The 17,848-nt window shown below is 37.5% G+C and overlaps 1 protein-coding gene across 4 annotated transcripts in view; it reads right to left on the bottom strand.

Annotated features, from left to right (window-relative positions):
- Positions 1-740: 740 nt before the first annotated feature.
- The window catches only part of ZNF292 (zinc finger protein 292), an 84,650-nt gene continuing 67,542 nt past the window's right edge, over positions 741-17,848 (bottom strand). For all 4 annotated transcript variants that reach the window (XM_067011427.1, XM_059083111.2, XM_059083112.2 and 1 more), the window contains 3 exons: positions 17,462-17,598; positions 15,606-15,747; positions 741-8,845 (listed from right to left, as the gene is read on the bottom strand). In XM_067011427.1, the coding sequence (XP_066867528.1) occupies positions 1,700-8,845; positions 15,606-15,747; positions 17,462-17,598 (7,425 nt within the window). In that variant the 3' untranslated portion in view covers positions 741-1,699. The remainder of the gene's footprint in view (positions 8,846-15,605; positions 15,748-17,461; positions 17,599-17,848) is intronic.

The raw sequence follows: 17,848 nt of genomic DNA, 5'->3' as shown, positions 1-17,848 counted from the left end.
CCTTGACCATGCTTATTTATTCAGAGTACCAGCAATTTCAGTTAATGTTAAGTGCTTCATTTTTCCTGCAAGTCTGATGTTGCACAGGGAATATACACATTTTCATATCACAATATCATCAATATCTCAGGCTAATAATATTGTGAATGCAACTGGTTTCTAACAAAGTCAAAAATCAATGCTACTATTTATGGCGAACAGAAACAAAAGTAAATTTGAAAGGATGTTTTCTTTTGTTTCCAGTACTGATTTTAATTGGAATTCAAAGATCGGTCATAAACTCTCCTGAAATAACCTCTCTCTCTGGCCGTAAATCCACAGTATAAATATGGTGAATAAAGCTAATCTATAAGAGCTAACTATATACTGAATAACCAAAATAATCAATTGTAACAACTAATACTGCTCTGGAAGACCAATCTAATGAAAAAAGTATCATTAGATATGGTGGGAAAATACAGACAAATCTGTACAATCTAACATCTATAAACAGTAAAATCAAAACATCCAACTTCCTTATAGAAAGTGTTTCATCTATGTAATTATAAATGTTTAAGGACTCTTGCATTTTATAAACACAAGATGGGCTCACTTTGATGATACCAATTTTTAAGATTTATAAAAATGTTTAAAAAAATCTTTCCACAAAAGTTTATACAGTTTAAAGCTATACACCAATCTATAAATCTCAGAAAATGGGGGAAAAAAAACAAATAAAACCCAAAAACCTTTATAAGATCACATGTATAAAACGAGAAATGAAATGTGATTTTATTTAAGGCAATACTGGGCTACTTCACAAATCACCACCTCATATATTTACACTGCTCCACACTACTAGTTTCTATCACATTCACAAAGGATTTTTTTTTAATACCAAATGTTTAAAATCTTTGATGTAGTAAATTCTTTATTCACATTTCCATTATATTTCATGGAATCATAGTAACTATATCCAATTAGAAGAACTGAAAAGAAAACTGCAGCTATAGGAAATTGCTAAAGAATCTGCTTTAATTTCACATGAGTACCACCCAAAAAATCCTGGAGGGTAAATTTACAAAGCAGAGCAAGGTGTTGATATAATGTGCCTACTTTGTGAAAAGTAATTTTTTGAGATAGTCTTGTAAATAAATGTTTTATGTAAAAATCAATGAACTATGGCAGAGTTTCTAGTTTTAGTTAAAAAAATTCTTAATTTAAAACAATAAAAGAACAGTTTTAAAAACTTGATCACTTAGTTAAAAATTAAAATTCCAAATATAAATGTGTCATTTAATAGTTTAGACTTACACACTGCTGGTGGCAGCAAATGATTTACAATAATAAATATATACAAAAAAGGTATCTACAAAGTACTGTTACACATGAGCAGTGACCCGGTGAAACATATCAGTCACACAGATAATTCAGTTTAGTTCATGGAAAGGGCAACTGGCTGATAGAAATTTGAGGTTTAGCTCAGCTATTTACAGTAACTGAAATATTGATTCTGTTCCTCAAGTCCCATAGGGATAAAAAAAAGTTTTACATGACAAACGTCATGTTGATTTTTTCTTCCTTTTCTTTTTTTCTTTTTTGGCCAGGTTAATTCATGTCAGCAACAACAAAAGAAAAAAAAGTTACACACTTCTAGCATGCTTGATGGCTTCCTATTTAAAATAAAACTGTAAATAATGTATAGATAGCACATGAGTTATCAGTTCTGCCCTCTCCCCGTGGCTTTGCCCATACTAATTTCTTTCATAACAGACACATCTGGATCATCTGAATGCACTTCAAGTTTTTTCAGACTGACGGTAGGTTTCATTTCCTGAAGTTGCTTTAAGACAAGCTCAGTGCAATTTTTAAGAGTCTTGTCTAAAACAATTTTTACATTATCACTGCACTGAAGCTGTGATGGATTGGCAAACTGTACAAAGGTTTCACTTTCTTTACAAGAACATATATGATTTCCATTAGTCACAGCAGTCTTGTCAACATTTTTTCTTGCATTCGAATGGGACCCTTTTTTATTCCCACTATTTGGATGGTCTTTCTCAGTATTTTTCTTCTGCTTCACTGCAGACTCCTCAAGGAACTTCAGAAATGATACTTCGAATCCCATTGGTTTAAACGAGCTCCAGTCAAAAGATGCAGGATGCTCCTCAGTGGTCTGTATTGCGACGGCGGTCTCTTCTTCCTTGTGCACACTACTTAGCTCAACTGCCACTGCTGGTTCGGCTTTTTCAACTTTCCTCTTTTTACTTTGGGAGACATTTTTTTCTTTATTAACTCTCTTCAAATTACTTGCTTTCTGTTTTTCTGACTGGCAGGGGTTATCTTCCTGAAAATCTTTACTAACATTTGAAGAGGTCTGAGCTTGGGTCTCCACACTTGTGTTGTCTTCATTTATCAATTTGGTAATAAATAATTCTGTTAGCTCATCCACTTCATCTTTTTCATTTTTTTCAACTTCCTTCTGTGGAACTACAGTTGTTCTTGAGTTATCATTGCTCTCTGATATACCTGTGTCAGAATCTTTCACATCACTCTTTTCAACTTCTTGCTCAGAAGTTTCCTTTAATTGTGAGTTGCAACACCGTTTGAAGACAATGAGAAGATTGCGGTGTTGTGATGTAAATGCCTTAGATAATTTATGGCATTTATAATGTCTAATTATATTGCTTTCGCTTGTAACGACTGATGTACACCCCTTTATCATACATGGATACTGGGTGACAAATCTGCTAGTACACTCAGATAAGGCATCATTTCTAGCCTTTATAGAATATACATGCTTTCCACGTTTCAGAGAATAAGGCTTATTTTCTTCAATCTGCACAATCTTTGCAGTCTTGTTTTCCAAATTATTTTTTTTCTTTCGTTTGGTCTTCGGCATTTTGGTTCCTTCCCTTCCAGATCTGTATTTTGTCCCCCGATGTTTAGACTTTGTCTTTTCTTGGTTTGCCTTGCTTGATATATTTTCCTGACCAGGTGTTAATCTTCTTGGCCGAATCAGATGAGCTTTATGTTTGTCATTATGCTTATTAAAAATGTGTCGGAGGAGATTAGACCGGGTCGCATATATTCGGTCACAGCCTTCACAGTCACACTTGTATATGCCATCTTCTTCAGTTTTACTTCCCCTTGCCCCAATTCCATGATCTGCCTCAAGATGAACAACATAGTTCAAATACGTGGTAAATGAAGATTTACACTCTGACTGATCACATGGAAATTTCCCAACATCCACCGAAGCAGTCATACTTTCAATTTCCTCAGGAGACATCTCGTGAAGTTTCATGTAGTGTTGTATTAGGCCAGTAATTGCTTGGAAAATTCGAGAGCAGTCACTCACTTGACATCGAAATTCTTTCACAGTTTGTTTCGTTTCAATTTCTTCACTGTCTTTACCAGCTTCGCTCTCCTCTTCAACCTCTGCAGAAAATGCAGGTAGATCTGATTTGTGTACAGCTTGGTAATGCAGAATTAAGTTTTGCTGTATTGTAAAGGCAGCAAAGCAACCCTGATGAACACATCGATAAGGTCTGTAGGGACTGTATCTTGTGGGAAACTCAAGAGATTGAGAAACTGGCTTCTTGCGTTTTCTCTCCTCCTTTTCTTTTTTATGTCTCCTAACTTTCCGTCCTTTGGTTTGTACATTTGTGAGAGCATTTGTATTACATTGTTCTGAAGTAACTGTAATCACTTGTGAAGAACTTTCTGTTTTTTCAGGACTTTTTTTTTCTAGAAGTTGTTTTTCTGGGATCACTGCTATATTAGTGAGGGTATTTTCTTTCATTGCTCCCAATTCTAAAGCAGGCTGGAATTCCCTTTTATTTTCCTCTGTCATAGCTAGCTGTCTTTTTACTTGTGTAATTCGTGGGGCTGACGAATTTTCACTCTGAGATTTTCTTCCATAAGGCCTTTTTATTTTTAATTTTACCATTTCTTCTGTTGTAAAATGATGCACCAACTGACAGTGTGCCCGGAGATTTGAATTTCTTGTAAATGTCTTTGTACATGTAGGTACTACACATTTAAATGGAGCAAATTTCAACTGATTCTTCTTAATTTCAAGAATCATCTCTGGAGTGTACTGATGAATTTTACCATAGTGCTTAAACAGTGCATCTTTTGTCATAGCACTGTAATTACAGCCTTGGTTTTGACACACAAAGGGTTTATTAACTCTGTCATTAAACTGAATGTTGCTTATCATTTCAGAAACTGGCTGAACAAGTGTGACATTTGGAATTGATTTAACAGGAGTGGGAGTCAGTGTCACGGATGTATTTATCAGTACACACTGGGGTGCTGGAGAGGACAGGTCGCTTTCTAATTTTAATTTCTGTAAGCCTTCTAAAATCTCCTGTACTTGATCCTCCTTATGTAATATTTCAGACTGAGGAATGTTACTTTTTGTTGGCATGACACCTATGAAGGAGGAAAACTGAGAAGAATCGGACAATTTGTTATTTTGTACAGTGTTTACTGAAGGAAGCTGAATGTTATAATTTATTTGAGCATTCTGTGATGTTTCACCAATACCCTGAGATCCACTTTTTACCTCAAGTATTTGAGAATTCATAGCACTTTTAATAATTTCAAGAGTCTTTTCAAAGTTTTGTATAACATTGTCTTCAGAAATCTGCAAATCAGAATTTATTGAAGGTGTGCATGAATTCAAAGCCATCATTTGGGAATCACCATTTTCAGTTTTTAATGTTAAGGGAGCTAACACTGTATGGGACTCAAGACTGGTTTTAAAGTTTTCTTTCACATCAGTTATAAACAACTGATTGTCAACATTATTTAACTTCTGTGTTAGATTTTCCACCAAACCCTGAGGTTCACAATTGGGAATTACAGTTGAATGAAGGTTAGTAGTTGGTATCTCAATCCTTTTTGCTATAAGTCCCATTGCCGTTAAGTCACTTGTTACCAAGTTTTGGGGAGCATTAGGGGCAATTAGTGGAGGAGCAACTTTCTTTCTTCTCTTAGAAGCACTGTTTCCCTTTTTATTTAAATGACTAGACCTTGTGTTCTGAGGACCACTTATAACGGAAACTCGTGAACTGTTACTGATAAAATTTTGTGATGGCCCACTAGAATTAGGGAATGAACTAGAGCACAGACCATTTTCAACAGTCTTCAGTAGTAAGTCATTTGCTGGAAAAACAGGCAAACTGTTGCATTCCTCAGTGGAAGGAGTTTTGGAGTGTGGTGTCCTATTCTGGTCTGTCAGCAGGGGATTTGCGTGGCATACAGTCTGCAGCAGGGGTGGCACAGGTGGATTTGGCATCACTGTTGCATTTACTGGTGCTGGGTCTGAGACACAACCTGGGGGGACATGAGACAGCACGTCGGCACCCTCAAATGTACTGGGAATGCCGGCAGTTTCCAAAGCCTGTTTAATAATTTCGCTTCCCTCTTGACTAACACTTGTATTAAAGTTAGTCACACCACTCCGAGGAAATGTATTTGGTAAAAATGCTGAGGAGCGATTTTCAGCAGCAAGAAGTTGCAGGAATGATGGATCTTTAAAACATGCTCCTGGACTGAAGGCAGACTGCTGCGGCTGCTGCGAGTTTCCTGCATTTGTGGAGAGAATCATGCTGGCAAGAAGAGAAGGCTGCCCGTTACTCTGCAGAAGTTCTTGAGCAATTTCTGCCCCATCCAGTGGTTTACAGTAAGATCGCTTAGACAAGTGTCCTCCCAGAGATCTGGGGTTAGTGAAAGCCCTGTAACACCTGCTGCAGATAAATTTCCCATCTCTGATAATTGCCGGCCACTTAGCCCTTTTGTTGTGCTTGGGTTTTCTTTCCTTCCCATTTGGGCCCTGCCCACGGTCTCTTTTCACTTTTTCCAGTGCAGACTGTTGGGCACTGGTGCCACCAAAGTCATTTGCAACATTGACTTGTGAAGGAAAAACTTCATTCTCACCATTACCTCCCTTTAGAAAAGAGGAATTAGTGTTCCCTTCGATCTGTGAGGAAAAATGATTTGTATTATTTTCCAGCTGGGAAAAAACAGAATTAGTCCCACTATCTGCTGGTGAAGGGAAGAGAGACATTGAACTACTTTCTGCAGGTAACGGAAGGAAAGGATCTGAGCCGCTGTCGATATTCAAAGGCAAAACTGTTTTGGTTAGATCTTCCATTTGTGCTGGCAAGGTAGTACTAGATAAATTTTCCATTTGGGAACATAACATACCACCACCTTGTTCATTTTTATCCTGAGAAGGTATATTTGGATTTATGACACTTTCCACTGAGGGCAACAGTGGAGCTGACATATTTGCTAAATGAGCTGGGAAAATGGAAGGTGAGACATGCTGCAACTGATTAGAACAAGTAGGATTCCCATTGGCTTTGGTCTGTGGTGTAAAAAATGCATTATTAGAGCTGCTCACCTGTGATGGCAAAAAATAAACAAACTTTCCATTATTTGGTGTATTCAAGTTGTTAGCTTTCTGACCCCTTTTGCTTTTGCGTTGCATTTTGAATGCTGCATACTGGTCGGGATGTGCTGTCTTCATGTGTTTCCCAATACTCTGTGAAGAGTTATAGGTTCGAGTACATCCCTCAACCTGGCAACTGAATTTCTGAACTGGTGCTTTTGGAGGCACTGATGGAGTTCCTAAAGAATTACTGAGGTTGGGCTGTGGTGGAACAAATGTGATACTTTCTAATGTCTTCAAAGGTAAATTATAAAGATTGGACGATGTTTTAACATTACCTCCACATTCAAACTTGGCAGTTGGTAAACTGTTTTGAAATCCTGCCTGATTTTGCACAGCAAAGGTCATCAGGTTGTTCACTTGTCTTTCTAAGTTTTGTGGAGTAAGGTCATCTATTTTGAGGGCTTCCGAATCTACTAAAGAATTCTGAGTAATCTGGGCTTCATTAAAACAATCCTGTTCTTTTCTCTCTTGGAAACCTGTATGACACAAATCATTACAAGGATCTTCAACTGGTGTGTGTAAGTTTGTGACCAGTGATTCACCAGTGCCTTGCACAGCTGAGTTTTCTTGCTTTCCAAAGTTAGCCTCGATCCCCTGATTGAGGGACACCTTAATGGACACAGCTGCCTCACTGGCCTGAAGCAGAGGGGCAGGAGCAGGGTTTCCCAAACAATCTGGCAGTGGTCCATCAGCCTGCCTGAGCTCTGAAGCAGAAATCTCGTCTTGTTTGGTCACAGGTGATTCTGCCTTGCTTTTATCCCAAGCATCACTTCTGTCTGCTGGGAAGGTGTTTTCAATGTTATTTTCCGAAGGAAGCACAGATCCTTCTTTCTCAGTGTTCCCTTCTGCGTTCTGATTCACTCTGGAAGGCTGAACAGAATCTCCAGATGAATTAAGTTGGTCTTCAGGAGGCAGCACTTTTTCAGGAGTACTATGATCATCCAGATGCTTTTCTAGTTCACTCTGAGAACGATAAACTTTACCACAACCTGTGAACTTACAAGTATAAGTATTATAATGTTGTGCTTCATGATCATATAGTAAATAAGCTTCTGAAAAAATTCTCCCACATTTAGGAAACATGCACTTTGCTCTAAAGACTTGATGTTCCTTTCGGTGGGTTAAGAGCTCTGCGTAACTATTAAAACCGGCCTTACATTTCATTTGTATACAGATATATGGTTTACTGCCACAGTGCATTTGTAAGTGATCATTGAGATGAGTAACACTTACAAAATGCCGTCTACAGTACTGGCAAATAACTTTTTTGCTTTGCATTTCAAGAAAGCGCTTGGCATCTTCATTATCCTTATGTCCCTTTACATGAGCAATTAAATTTTTAAAGTACTTAAAGCCCTTTTTACAAAAAGTTACAGGGCAATTGAATTCATTAACAGGTACTGGTTTCTGGACTGGGATCACCTCTGGCTCATAAGATTTGTCTTTGTCATCAGTTTCATCATCTGAACCATCATTATCATTAAACACTATGAAGTCTGTTGAATAGAGACTATTCTTCTTGATAGGCCGCTGTTCCTGCTTGGCCACGGCATTAGTCTTCTGATTCTCGTTGGTAGCTGTGATCTTAGGAGGCCTTCCCAACCTCCTTAATGGTTTCATAGCTGCTAGTCTCTCTTTACTAGATTGTTTAACATGCAATGTGACATGAGGGACAAACGTTTCTTTAGAATTAAAGTTCTTTGCACATATGGGGCAACTGTAAATCCCATCTTTGTAATGTTTTTGAGCATGTCGTACTATTCGATGACCAAGGAATTCTTTGTCACACAGCACACAATACTGCATGTAGGCTTGCCAGTTCCTGAACCTAGCAGATATAAATCCCCTCTCTCTTAATTGTTTTATCTCTCTCTTTTTCTGCTTTTCATCACAAATGTCTCTAAGAAGGCCAGAGTTAGCACCAATTCCACCATTCATGGAAGTTTCTTTACTCTCTTCCTGATAGTCTGCTACTTTCTCATAAACCTCACTGTCATTTAGTTCATCTATTGAAGACACAATGGATGCTTCTTCTCCCATTAATGCAAGACACTGTCGTTTTAAGGTTTTCCAATCCCAGAATTCTGGATCAAAGGGCCACTGAGTTTTCAATACAAGTAAGAGCTCACAGCGTAGAGAATTTGGTATTGGAAGATTCTCTTCATCATATTTCTGGTCTGGTTGGTTATACAACATTTCCACAGCATAATACGCATCTACTGTAGGCTCAATGAGAAATTCACTCAGTTGACAAGCACGTTTAACTTCCAGATCATCAGGCAACAAGCACGAAATGGTTTTGCAAATAGATATTTTCACTTCAGTATTTTCTGTAGATTCCAGGCGAAGAGCTTTTACACATAGTTCTATACAAGTGGCAAGTCCAGCCCCTTCAGTCTGTGAAAAAGCAAGTAAGAAATGTTATCTTAATTTACACTCATTAACACAGATGTGTGAATTCAGTAGTTTTAAAGCTGAGGTTTGCTTTTCTCAAATTTTGCAATAGCCAATATATGCAGATACCCCTTCCAAAGCATTATAGCTGTGTGTGTGTGTGTGTGTGTGTGTGTGTGTGTGTGTGTGTGTGTGTGTGTGTGTGTGTGTGTGTGTGTGTGTGTGTGTGTAATGAACTGTAGAGAATAGCAGAAAAAGCATAAACGTTGGGAGCTAAGACCTGAGTATAAAATCATCTAACGGCTAGGCAAACTTGGACATTATTTAACTTCTCTGACTTTTCATATCACAATATAAAATAGAGATGAAAACAACACAAACTTCATGAAACTGCTGTGAGCATTAATAGATATCATCTATCTAAAGTAGTTGGTATAGTTTAGTATCATGTCTGGCACACAGTAAGTGATCAATAAATGTCATTAACTTTATCACAAATTTCATTTCCTAAGTTTATATTTACAATCCTTCTGAAACAAAACCCTTAGTCCAATTACAAAACTGAGAATGTCCCCATAATTCCTAACTCATTAGTAATGAAAGGAGATGTTCACATTTAAGAGAATAAAGTTTTTGTTCCTTAATATTGGGAATTCTAGTTCTATCATAAATTTGAATGCCAAATCACCTACCTCATGGCTGGACCATCTTTTTTTTTTTTAAGATTTTTTTTGATGTGGACCATTTTTTAAGTCTTTATTGGATTTGTTACAATATTTCTTCTTTTTTGTGTTTTGGTTTTTTGGCTGCGAGGCATGTGGGATCTTAGCTCCCTGACCAGGGATTGAACCCACGCCCCCTGCACTGGAAGGCACAGTCTTAACCACTGGACCACCAGGGAAGTCCCTGGACCATCTTAAGAATTAGGAGTAGCAGAAGACACAAACTTTTTTCCTTTTGAATTAGCATCTTGATCTATTATTATAATATAGCAGTAATAAAGGTAAGATTCATTTGAAAGATACATGTAATGAAAAGATAAAAATGGGTTTTACAAGGCTAAAAGAGAACAAATATATGAAAAATAAGCCAGTCACAAGATGTGGCCACATTCATGGGAATGAAATATGTGTGACATAAGATCAAAGGGCAAGAAAGTCAAAAAAAGTCCAAAAAAGCTGAGAGAGGATCTGTATTTTTACAGGTTAAGAAGGAAATAAAATATTTTACTAAAACAGAAGCTTAGATTTGTGGGCCAAAAGGAAAGTGAGTGAAAGAGGCTGAGATGCTAACTGGCCACCTTAATGTTATAAATACATTTGAAACCTTAAGAAATAAGGCCAACAAAAGAAACTATGTCAAAATTTTTATTCTTCTGAGTTTTCATCTTTGTGTGTGTGCGACTGAAAATTAAGTTTATAGGTAATATTCAGATCATAAACTGGTTATGTAACAACTGGTTTTAAGAGCTGAGTTTGAATTCACAATTTCCCGTAAGTACAATGTGATTAAACAAGTAATTAGCCAATAAAAACCTACTTAATAGTACCAGTTAATGAAAGTACTGACAGCACCAGCTTGAATTTATGAGTCACAGGAGCAGAAACCTCAGTGAGATCCATTCAGAGAAGGACTACAGACTCATCCCCCTCTCTAGCACTGGCACAGCAGCAGGCAATCTTCTGAAAAATGCAAGGTTTTATCTCTGGTATCCCCCTTTTCTATTCCTTTACTCTGGCTGCCTAGTATCCTTGACCCAAAGCTACCCAAGGCTTACATGCTGATATTCCTTCCCCATTACATCCCACTCAGCCCTTCCCTATCCACCCATAGCATAATGGCTTACCCTGCTTTAAAATTTTTAAATGTTATTACCCATGTCTTTCAGAATTAAATATAAACTTCTTAGCATGGAATGAATACAAAAGGGCCCTCACAATCTGACCTATGCCTCATCTGGTCTAGCCTCATCTTTTATCTTTTCCCTACCCAAACAGCCTACACTCCAGGCAATGTGAACTGTAGTTCCCCAACTATGCCATTCTCTCATGTCTTGATACAACTTGTGATATTGTAATATACTGCTAAGAAATATATATTTTGGTCTTCCCCCCCAGTTCCCACATAGCTCCTAATACCTTTGTAATTTCCTAAGTAATAATAGCTATAGGGGCATCTTTTGTTCCCAGCTTTTGAAATAGGTGAAATGAGTGTTTTTTGGTTATTCATAATAAGGCCCTTTCGATCACACTGGAGTTTATTAATGAGATGATTTCTGAAAGCCCCTAGATAACCACAGGCTGGGAGCTGGCTGTCAGGGGAACCAACCTGTGATCAGAGGGTTGAAACTTTCAGTCCCCCTCCCCTCCCTCCAAGGAGGAGAGAGAGGGTGGAGGCTGAATCTATTACCAATGGCCAAAGAAGCCTCCATAAAAACCCATAAAGAACTCGGTTCAGGGAGCTTCTGGGTTTGTGAACAAGCAGAGGTGGGGGAGAGTAGCTCACTCTCTCCCCCATACCTGGCCCTGTGCATCTCTACCATCTGGCTTTTCCTGAGTTGAAACCTTTTAAAATAAACCAGTAATCTAGCTGGTAAACTGTCTTCCTGACTTCTGTGAGCCACTCTAGTAAATTAATCAAATCTGACCAGAAAGTTGTGGAAACCTCTGATTTATAGCCAGCTGGTCAGAAGCACAGGTGACACCCTGGACTCAAGACTGGTAGCTGATGCTGGGGCGGGAGGGGGGGCAGTCTTGTAAGACTGAGCCCTTAACCTATGGATTCTACGCTATCTCTAGGTGAACAGTGTCAGAATTGAGTTAAATTGTAGGACAACCAGCTGAGGTCCGGAGAATCAGAGGATTGCCTGGTGTGGAAAAAATCTCCACACACTTGGTGATCAGGAAGTATTCAGTGAGTAGTGGACAGAGGAGAAAACAGTTTTTCTTTACACTACCTTTCATTGTTTTTCTGTTACTAGGAACACTCTCCCTCTGCAGCTTTGTTTGGCCATCACTATTTGACAGTCTCAACAGACCAGTAGGTTAGAGGGCCCTCTCCTTTTATTCCATCAGCACCTACTTTACACCAGGCACTATGCTCAGCAATGCGCTCTCCCTCTCAGGAGTCTTGATATTCCACTATATTTGAAAGACCCATATTACATTGCAACTGTTAGTGTGTCTCCATCAATAGATATGAGATCCTTAAGGGCAGGGCTGTATTTTTCAACTCTGACTTCAGGGGTCTAGGAAAACGCATAAAAAAAATGATGAACCAAGCTATTTGCGCCATTTCCTTTGCAGATCTCAAATAGAGTTTAAGAAGGAAACAATTATTTTAGGTAATATTTGAGTAGCTGGGCAATAATTTTCGAGAACTCCTGGAGTTCTGGGGAGAAAACGGGGGGGCACCAGTTAACCCAAATCATCAACTTTGAGGCTAAATTTCATCATATAAAAAAAATGAGTTACACTAAAACGTAGTCACTACAATATAACTTTAAGGTCTCTTTCACAGTCCTAAAACAATACTCATCTATGATTCTACTTTTAAGATAAAACCTCTGTTTGATCAGATATCAGAAAATAAAAACAAAGGGAGACATTTTATGCTACGGGAAACAAGATTTGGGGGCAGAGCAATTACCACATTGCACATTATCCTGCTGCCCTGGACAACTTTCCCAAGCAGTTCACGCTTTAGGTGCTTTTTTATGTGCTTTACTTCTGAGCCCAAAGTCTCTCTAGAAAAGCACTATTCAACAGAACTGTCTGCAGTGATGGACATGTTCTTTATCTGTGCTGTTCAATATGGTAGCCACTAGTCACATGGAGCTCCTGAGCACCTACAATGTGGCTACTGTAACTGAAGAATGGAATTTTATATTTTACTTAACTAGCCATAAGTGTCTGATGGCTACCATAATGAACATGTAGCTCTTGTCCAAGATTTTTCCCCCCTCTCCAACAAGGTCCCTTGTGAGCAGGGTGTAAGGTTGAGGGAGGAGAGTCCCTTTTACCTAACCTCCTCAATTCCACTGATTAAGAAATGAAATCCAAAGTGGTTAAGGTTACCAGGTGGTCAACAAGTCAAGATTTATACCCAGTTTGTCTGGCTTCTAGTTTCAAGTTCCATCTACTTTGTCATGCTGCTCTTTAAGTTAGATATAAAGTAGTGGCACAACCTATATTTTAAAATTACATAGTAACATAGAAACTTATCGTTAAGTTTATTTTTTAACTGCAGCACTACGAAATATAAAACGGAAAAGCAGGATGAGTTAACAAGGCCGATAAAGAAAAACTGAAAAGCAGAAGGATTCATTCCTGTTCTTTCCTCCTGAAAATGAAAAGAAACTGTTTCAGGAGAAAAAAAGCAAAGATACACATAAGATTTACTGACCAGCTAGAGATCTTAAAAGATATTTTTAAAAAAGAATGTCTTTTGCTTTCTACTTTCAAAAACAAAATTATACATTAATTAAAAATACTTCTTGTCATGTTACATCCCGGTTTTCAAGGATTTCTTCTAAAACCTGTCTGGCATATACCATTCCACGCAGTGCTAGCAACTTTGGAAAGTGGCTTCCGTGTACATTTAAAGGGGAAACCAAGTGCATCCTACAAGGGTTACTATAAGAAATATTAATTTTGTAAAAGTTGGATTCTGATTTTTGCTAATAGATAAATGGAAACACGCAATCTCTGCTCATCACTTCCCTTTTGAATTGTGTCTAATCTGTTTAATCCACCTATTAAGTGTTTTCATTTCTATGACTATGTTTTTGTATTTCTAAAAGTTCTTTTGACTCTTTTTAAAATCTGCTTGGTCATTTTTATAGGACCTCTCTCATACTTCAATTCCTTATTTTATATCTTTAAATATATGTATTTTATAATTTATCTGTAACTGTATTATTTAAAGTATTAGGCAAATAATTCTATCATTCTTTCTGTCCACTGAAATTCATTCATGTCAGATTGTTTCATATGTTTAATAGAGCTTGATGGTTAACTTATTTATGTCTTTAAATATATGTAATTTATCATTTTTATCCTTGCATGTTTAATCCTATTGTTAGTTCTCTCTGCTAAAATTCCCTCATGGCAGACTGTTCTATGTTTTGTAAATCTTGACGGTGAACACATCTTAAGAAGGGTTTTATCTAAGAATCCTGTACTGAAGGTATGTCCCTCCAAAGCAGTTCTTCATTTGCTTCTGCCAGGGATCCCAGGCATTACCAGCCCAGGACTCCATCCTTACCTTCTTAAATACTACTTATGTAAGGGAGCAAAATCTGTCACCACCAAATGTGTCTCTTTGACGTGAGGATTATGTTAGGCTGATTACTTTTCAGAAACAGAAGACTAAGGAAGTTCTTCCTGTTACCCGCCACCCCTACCTGTTACTGCCTAGACGAATTTAGACAGAGGGCCTGTTCCTGGAATAGAGCTGTCACCAGAGATCTCTGCAAAGAATATGGGCTAGGGGTGGTGGGGAGAAACTCTGCAGGGCCTGGGTATCAGAGTCCACTGTGTCCAATAGTCTCTGCATGGCCTAGCACACCACTGGTCTACCAAAACATTGCTTTTCCATCTTCATGTGAATTGCCTTCCTCTCCTCTGAAGTCCTAAACCACTACGCCCAACGTCCTCTCGTCTTTAGCTGAAGATGGTATTTAAGGTGAGAGTTTCGGCCATTTTGAAGAGTTACTCAGTTTTCCTGGGTCTCTCCCATGTATACATGTTATTAAACTTTTGCCTGATCTTCTCTTGTTAATCTGTCCTGTGTCAGTTTAATTCTTAGACCAGCCAACATAACTAAGAAGAAAAGAGAGAGGAAAAGGTCTTCCTCCCTGACACTCAATTGGTGTGGGGATTCCTGGTTATATGGCAGGGTAAATGTGGACCCCAAATCGTGTGAGGGCAGACCTGTGGTTACAATTTATTAGGGAAAACATTTTCCTCCTCTGACCCACAGTCCAGTCAGACATGCACACGGTTCCCTATCATCACCTGTGTTACACAGTAATAATATTTTTCTAGTCCACTTTTCAATGGAATTATAGTACTTCAAAAGTTGGTGGAGGGAAGGAGGGGAACACAGAACTCAGTTCTAAATCCCCACCTTGAAAGGACCCAAGATCCCACCTCTTGTCTTATTCCTGTGTGGATATAAAAACTCAAACCCCTTAGTAACATACCCTAATCCTCACCAGGGTAGGAAAACCCTAGCATCAGCTCAAATTTCTACTCCAGTTTTTAGGTTTCTCTTCTTTTTGAGCCTAGGGATTTCCCCAATATTCTTGCAATCTCAGCTGCTATACATTAAGAACAATGTTTGTTTTATTTTATCAGGTATTTTGGGGTCGTTTGTAGAAGGATTTTTAGATACCGTAATCTGCCAGACTGCTAGCAAAGGAAGCTATCTCTATATTTCTCTTTACACTTTCTAAATTTCTATAGAGCCAAATTATCAAAATAGTATAACACCTAGCAGTAAAAATTGTGGAATGGTAAAATGCAAGTATTATGTATATTGCTTTTCTTCAGGCTAAGAGCAAGCCCCTGGCTCTCATTTGCATTTTTAAGTTTCTCTGTATCAAGTATCATCAAGGATTAATAAGAAAATCAACGTTCAAAACACTAAATGAAATAAACAAAAATCACTGGAAGAGGTGCCAAAATAATAAAGTTAAAGTCTTTTATTAAAGGTAATTTATATATTTGAAATTAAGATAAGATACCTTGATCATTCTTACCTCTGAATTAATAACTTTAATCAGGAAGAAAATGTGATATACCGTCTTGGTTAACAAAGAAAGTTGACGACATCTTTCTAGGTACACTTGAATAGATGGTTCTACTCTTTGCTGTAATTTACTCCAAAAGAGAGTGAGTTCCCTTAAAAAAAAAAAAAAAAAGTAAAAAAGTAAGCTAGAGCTATAATGTAAAATCATGAACATGTCAGGCTAGTAATTACATGTGAAATTAAAACTGGTTATAGATTCCAATTCTATATGTGGAATGAGGTTTAAAAGAAAAAAAATCTCAAATTTCTGAAAACTTATTAAATAAAAATCAAGATATGACTTATCATTTTACTGATTAAGATTTCTGAATCTAAGAGAAGCACTCACTACCTTTTACTAGGAAAGCACCTGACGTTTAAACAAGTTATACAAATGGTAACTTTGGGTCACATCTGAACTTTTTTGTTTGTTTGTTTGTTTTGCGGTACGCAGGCCTCTCACTGCTGTGGCCTCTCCCGTTGCGGAGCACAGGCTCCGGACACACAGGCTCAGCGGTCATGGCTCACGGGCCCAGCCGCTCCACACCATGTGGGATCTTCCCGGACCGGGGCACGAACCCGTGTCCCCTGTATCGGCAGGTGGACTCTCAACCACTGCGCCACCAGGGAAGCCCCTGAACTTTAAAGTAATAAGAAAGTGCAAAACGTGTGTGTATATATAAAAAGCTTCGATGGCATAATGATTTTTAAAAAGCATTTAATTTTTATCTTCTAACTTAAATTTAAATTATTAGATAATGTTAAGAATCAAGGATGACACAGAACCCAGAAGAAAATAACTAATCTGTGCCACAGCAGTGAAAAAATAAACTTTGAAATTTATTTCAAATGCAATTACACTATATTTTCTTAGAAAGTAATCCTACTGAACTGATGAATTTTCCTCCCTTTTACCTATTGTCCTGTTTCTCCTCTGTCCTCCAGTTAACTTCCACAAAAATCTTCCTTGCTTCAACATCCCCCCTCAAGTATTCTCCACCTTATAGGCCTTTCCTATTAGTTCCTCAGCTTCCACTCCTAGAAACTGTGCCCTTTCCACCATCCACTTAAATAACTTGCTCATTTACTGGATTCTAACCTTCATATTGAGGACTTCAAAATCTGTCTCTCCAGTCTTGGCCACTTTCACCTCTCTAGTTCTTTATAAATTTTCTTTTGTTTTTCCATAATACCAACACAACACTGAAGACTAATAATGCTGTTGACTAACCAGATAAATTGTCAGTTTTAGCTAACACTAACTTAAGACAGTTGATCTTAAGTTTTTTGAGTTAACTGAAGTCATCATCTCTGTTAGCTGTATCCTCCCAAAGGATTATATATAACAGGTTTGCCCACTAGGAAATGTACCATGAAGTTAGTGAAGAAGAATGATACCTCACAGCAATGAACTATATTTCTATACATAAATAAATGACCAGCAGCTAGTTATGTAGTAAAAAAGTCTGCAACATGCAGAGAAAATACACACATTAAATCAAAGGTTGCTTACGTATGTGAAAAAATTTTTTATTGTGGCATTAGACATAAGCCCTTCTTTCATCTTCCAACATTTAAAAATTAATCATAATTGATCATTATATGATCATTGCTGGTATACTAAGGAGTTGTGTGTTCCTTAATATAAAATTTTTAAAGTTAGAATATGAACTACTTGATAATCAGTTTGCACAGCATATAATATCTGAAAATAAGCTTTTTGTCTTTGTAACACTAAAAAGATTTTTTAAAATGTTAAGCTATCTGCACAACCTATCCTGTAATCTTATTGAACAAACTTCTCCTTTCAAAATAAAATCAACTCACCAAGCACAGTACATATCTCCTTGTTGAAGCTGACGTGATAAAAATGCAGTACATAAGACAAGAGCATTTTTTTCATCACCCTCAGATTCTAAGTTACATATCATTTCTAGGGCATCTTTGCAATCAACTTGTGAAATCTACAAGGAAAGGATATAGAAATATGCCATAAAATGGTTTTATGTTAGAATATATAGTAATATACTTTACAATTTTTATTAGATATTTACAGATCATTTTCATCAGTAAAACCTCATTAACTCATACACTATCAATTCACAGTTTGTCATGACTAGGCTGCAGTTTAAAGAAATAATCTTTCTTCAAGTCAGAGAACCAACGATTTTCAAGACCTTTATAAGCATTCATTTCCATGTAAATAACTAATGC

Source organism: Kogia breviceps, chromosome 13 (genome assembly GCF_026419965.1).
Source record: "Kogia breviceps isolate mKogBre1 chromosome 13, mKogBre1 haplotype 1, whole genome shotgun sequence".
Lineage (NCBI taxonomy): Eukaryota > Metazoa > Chordata > Mammalia > Artiodactyla > Physeteridae > Kogia > Kogia breviceps.
Note: the sequence above shows the minus strand (reverse complement) of the source record. Positions and strands in the feature narration are given on the sequence as shown.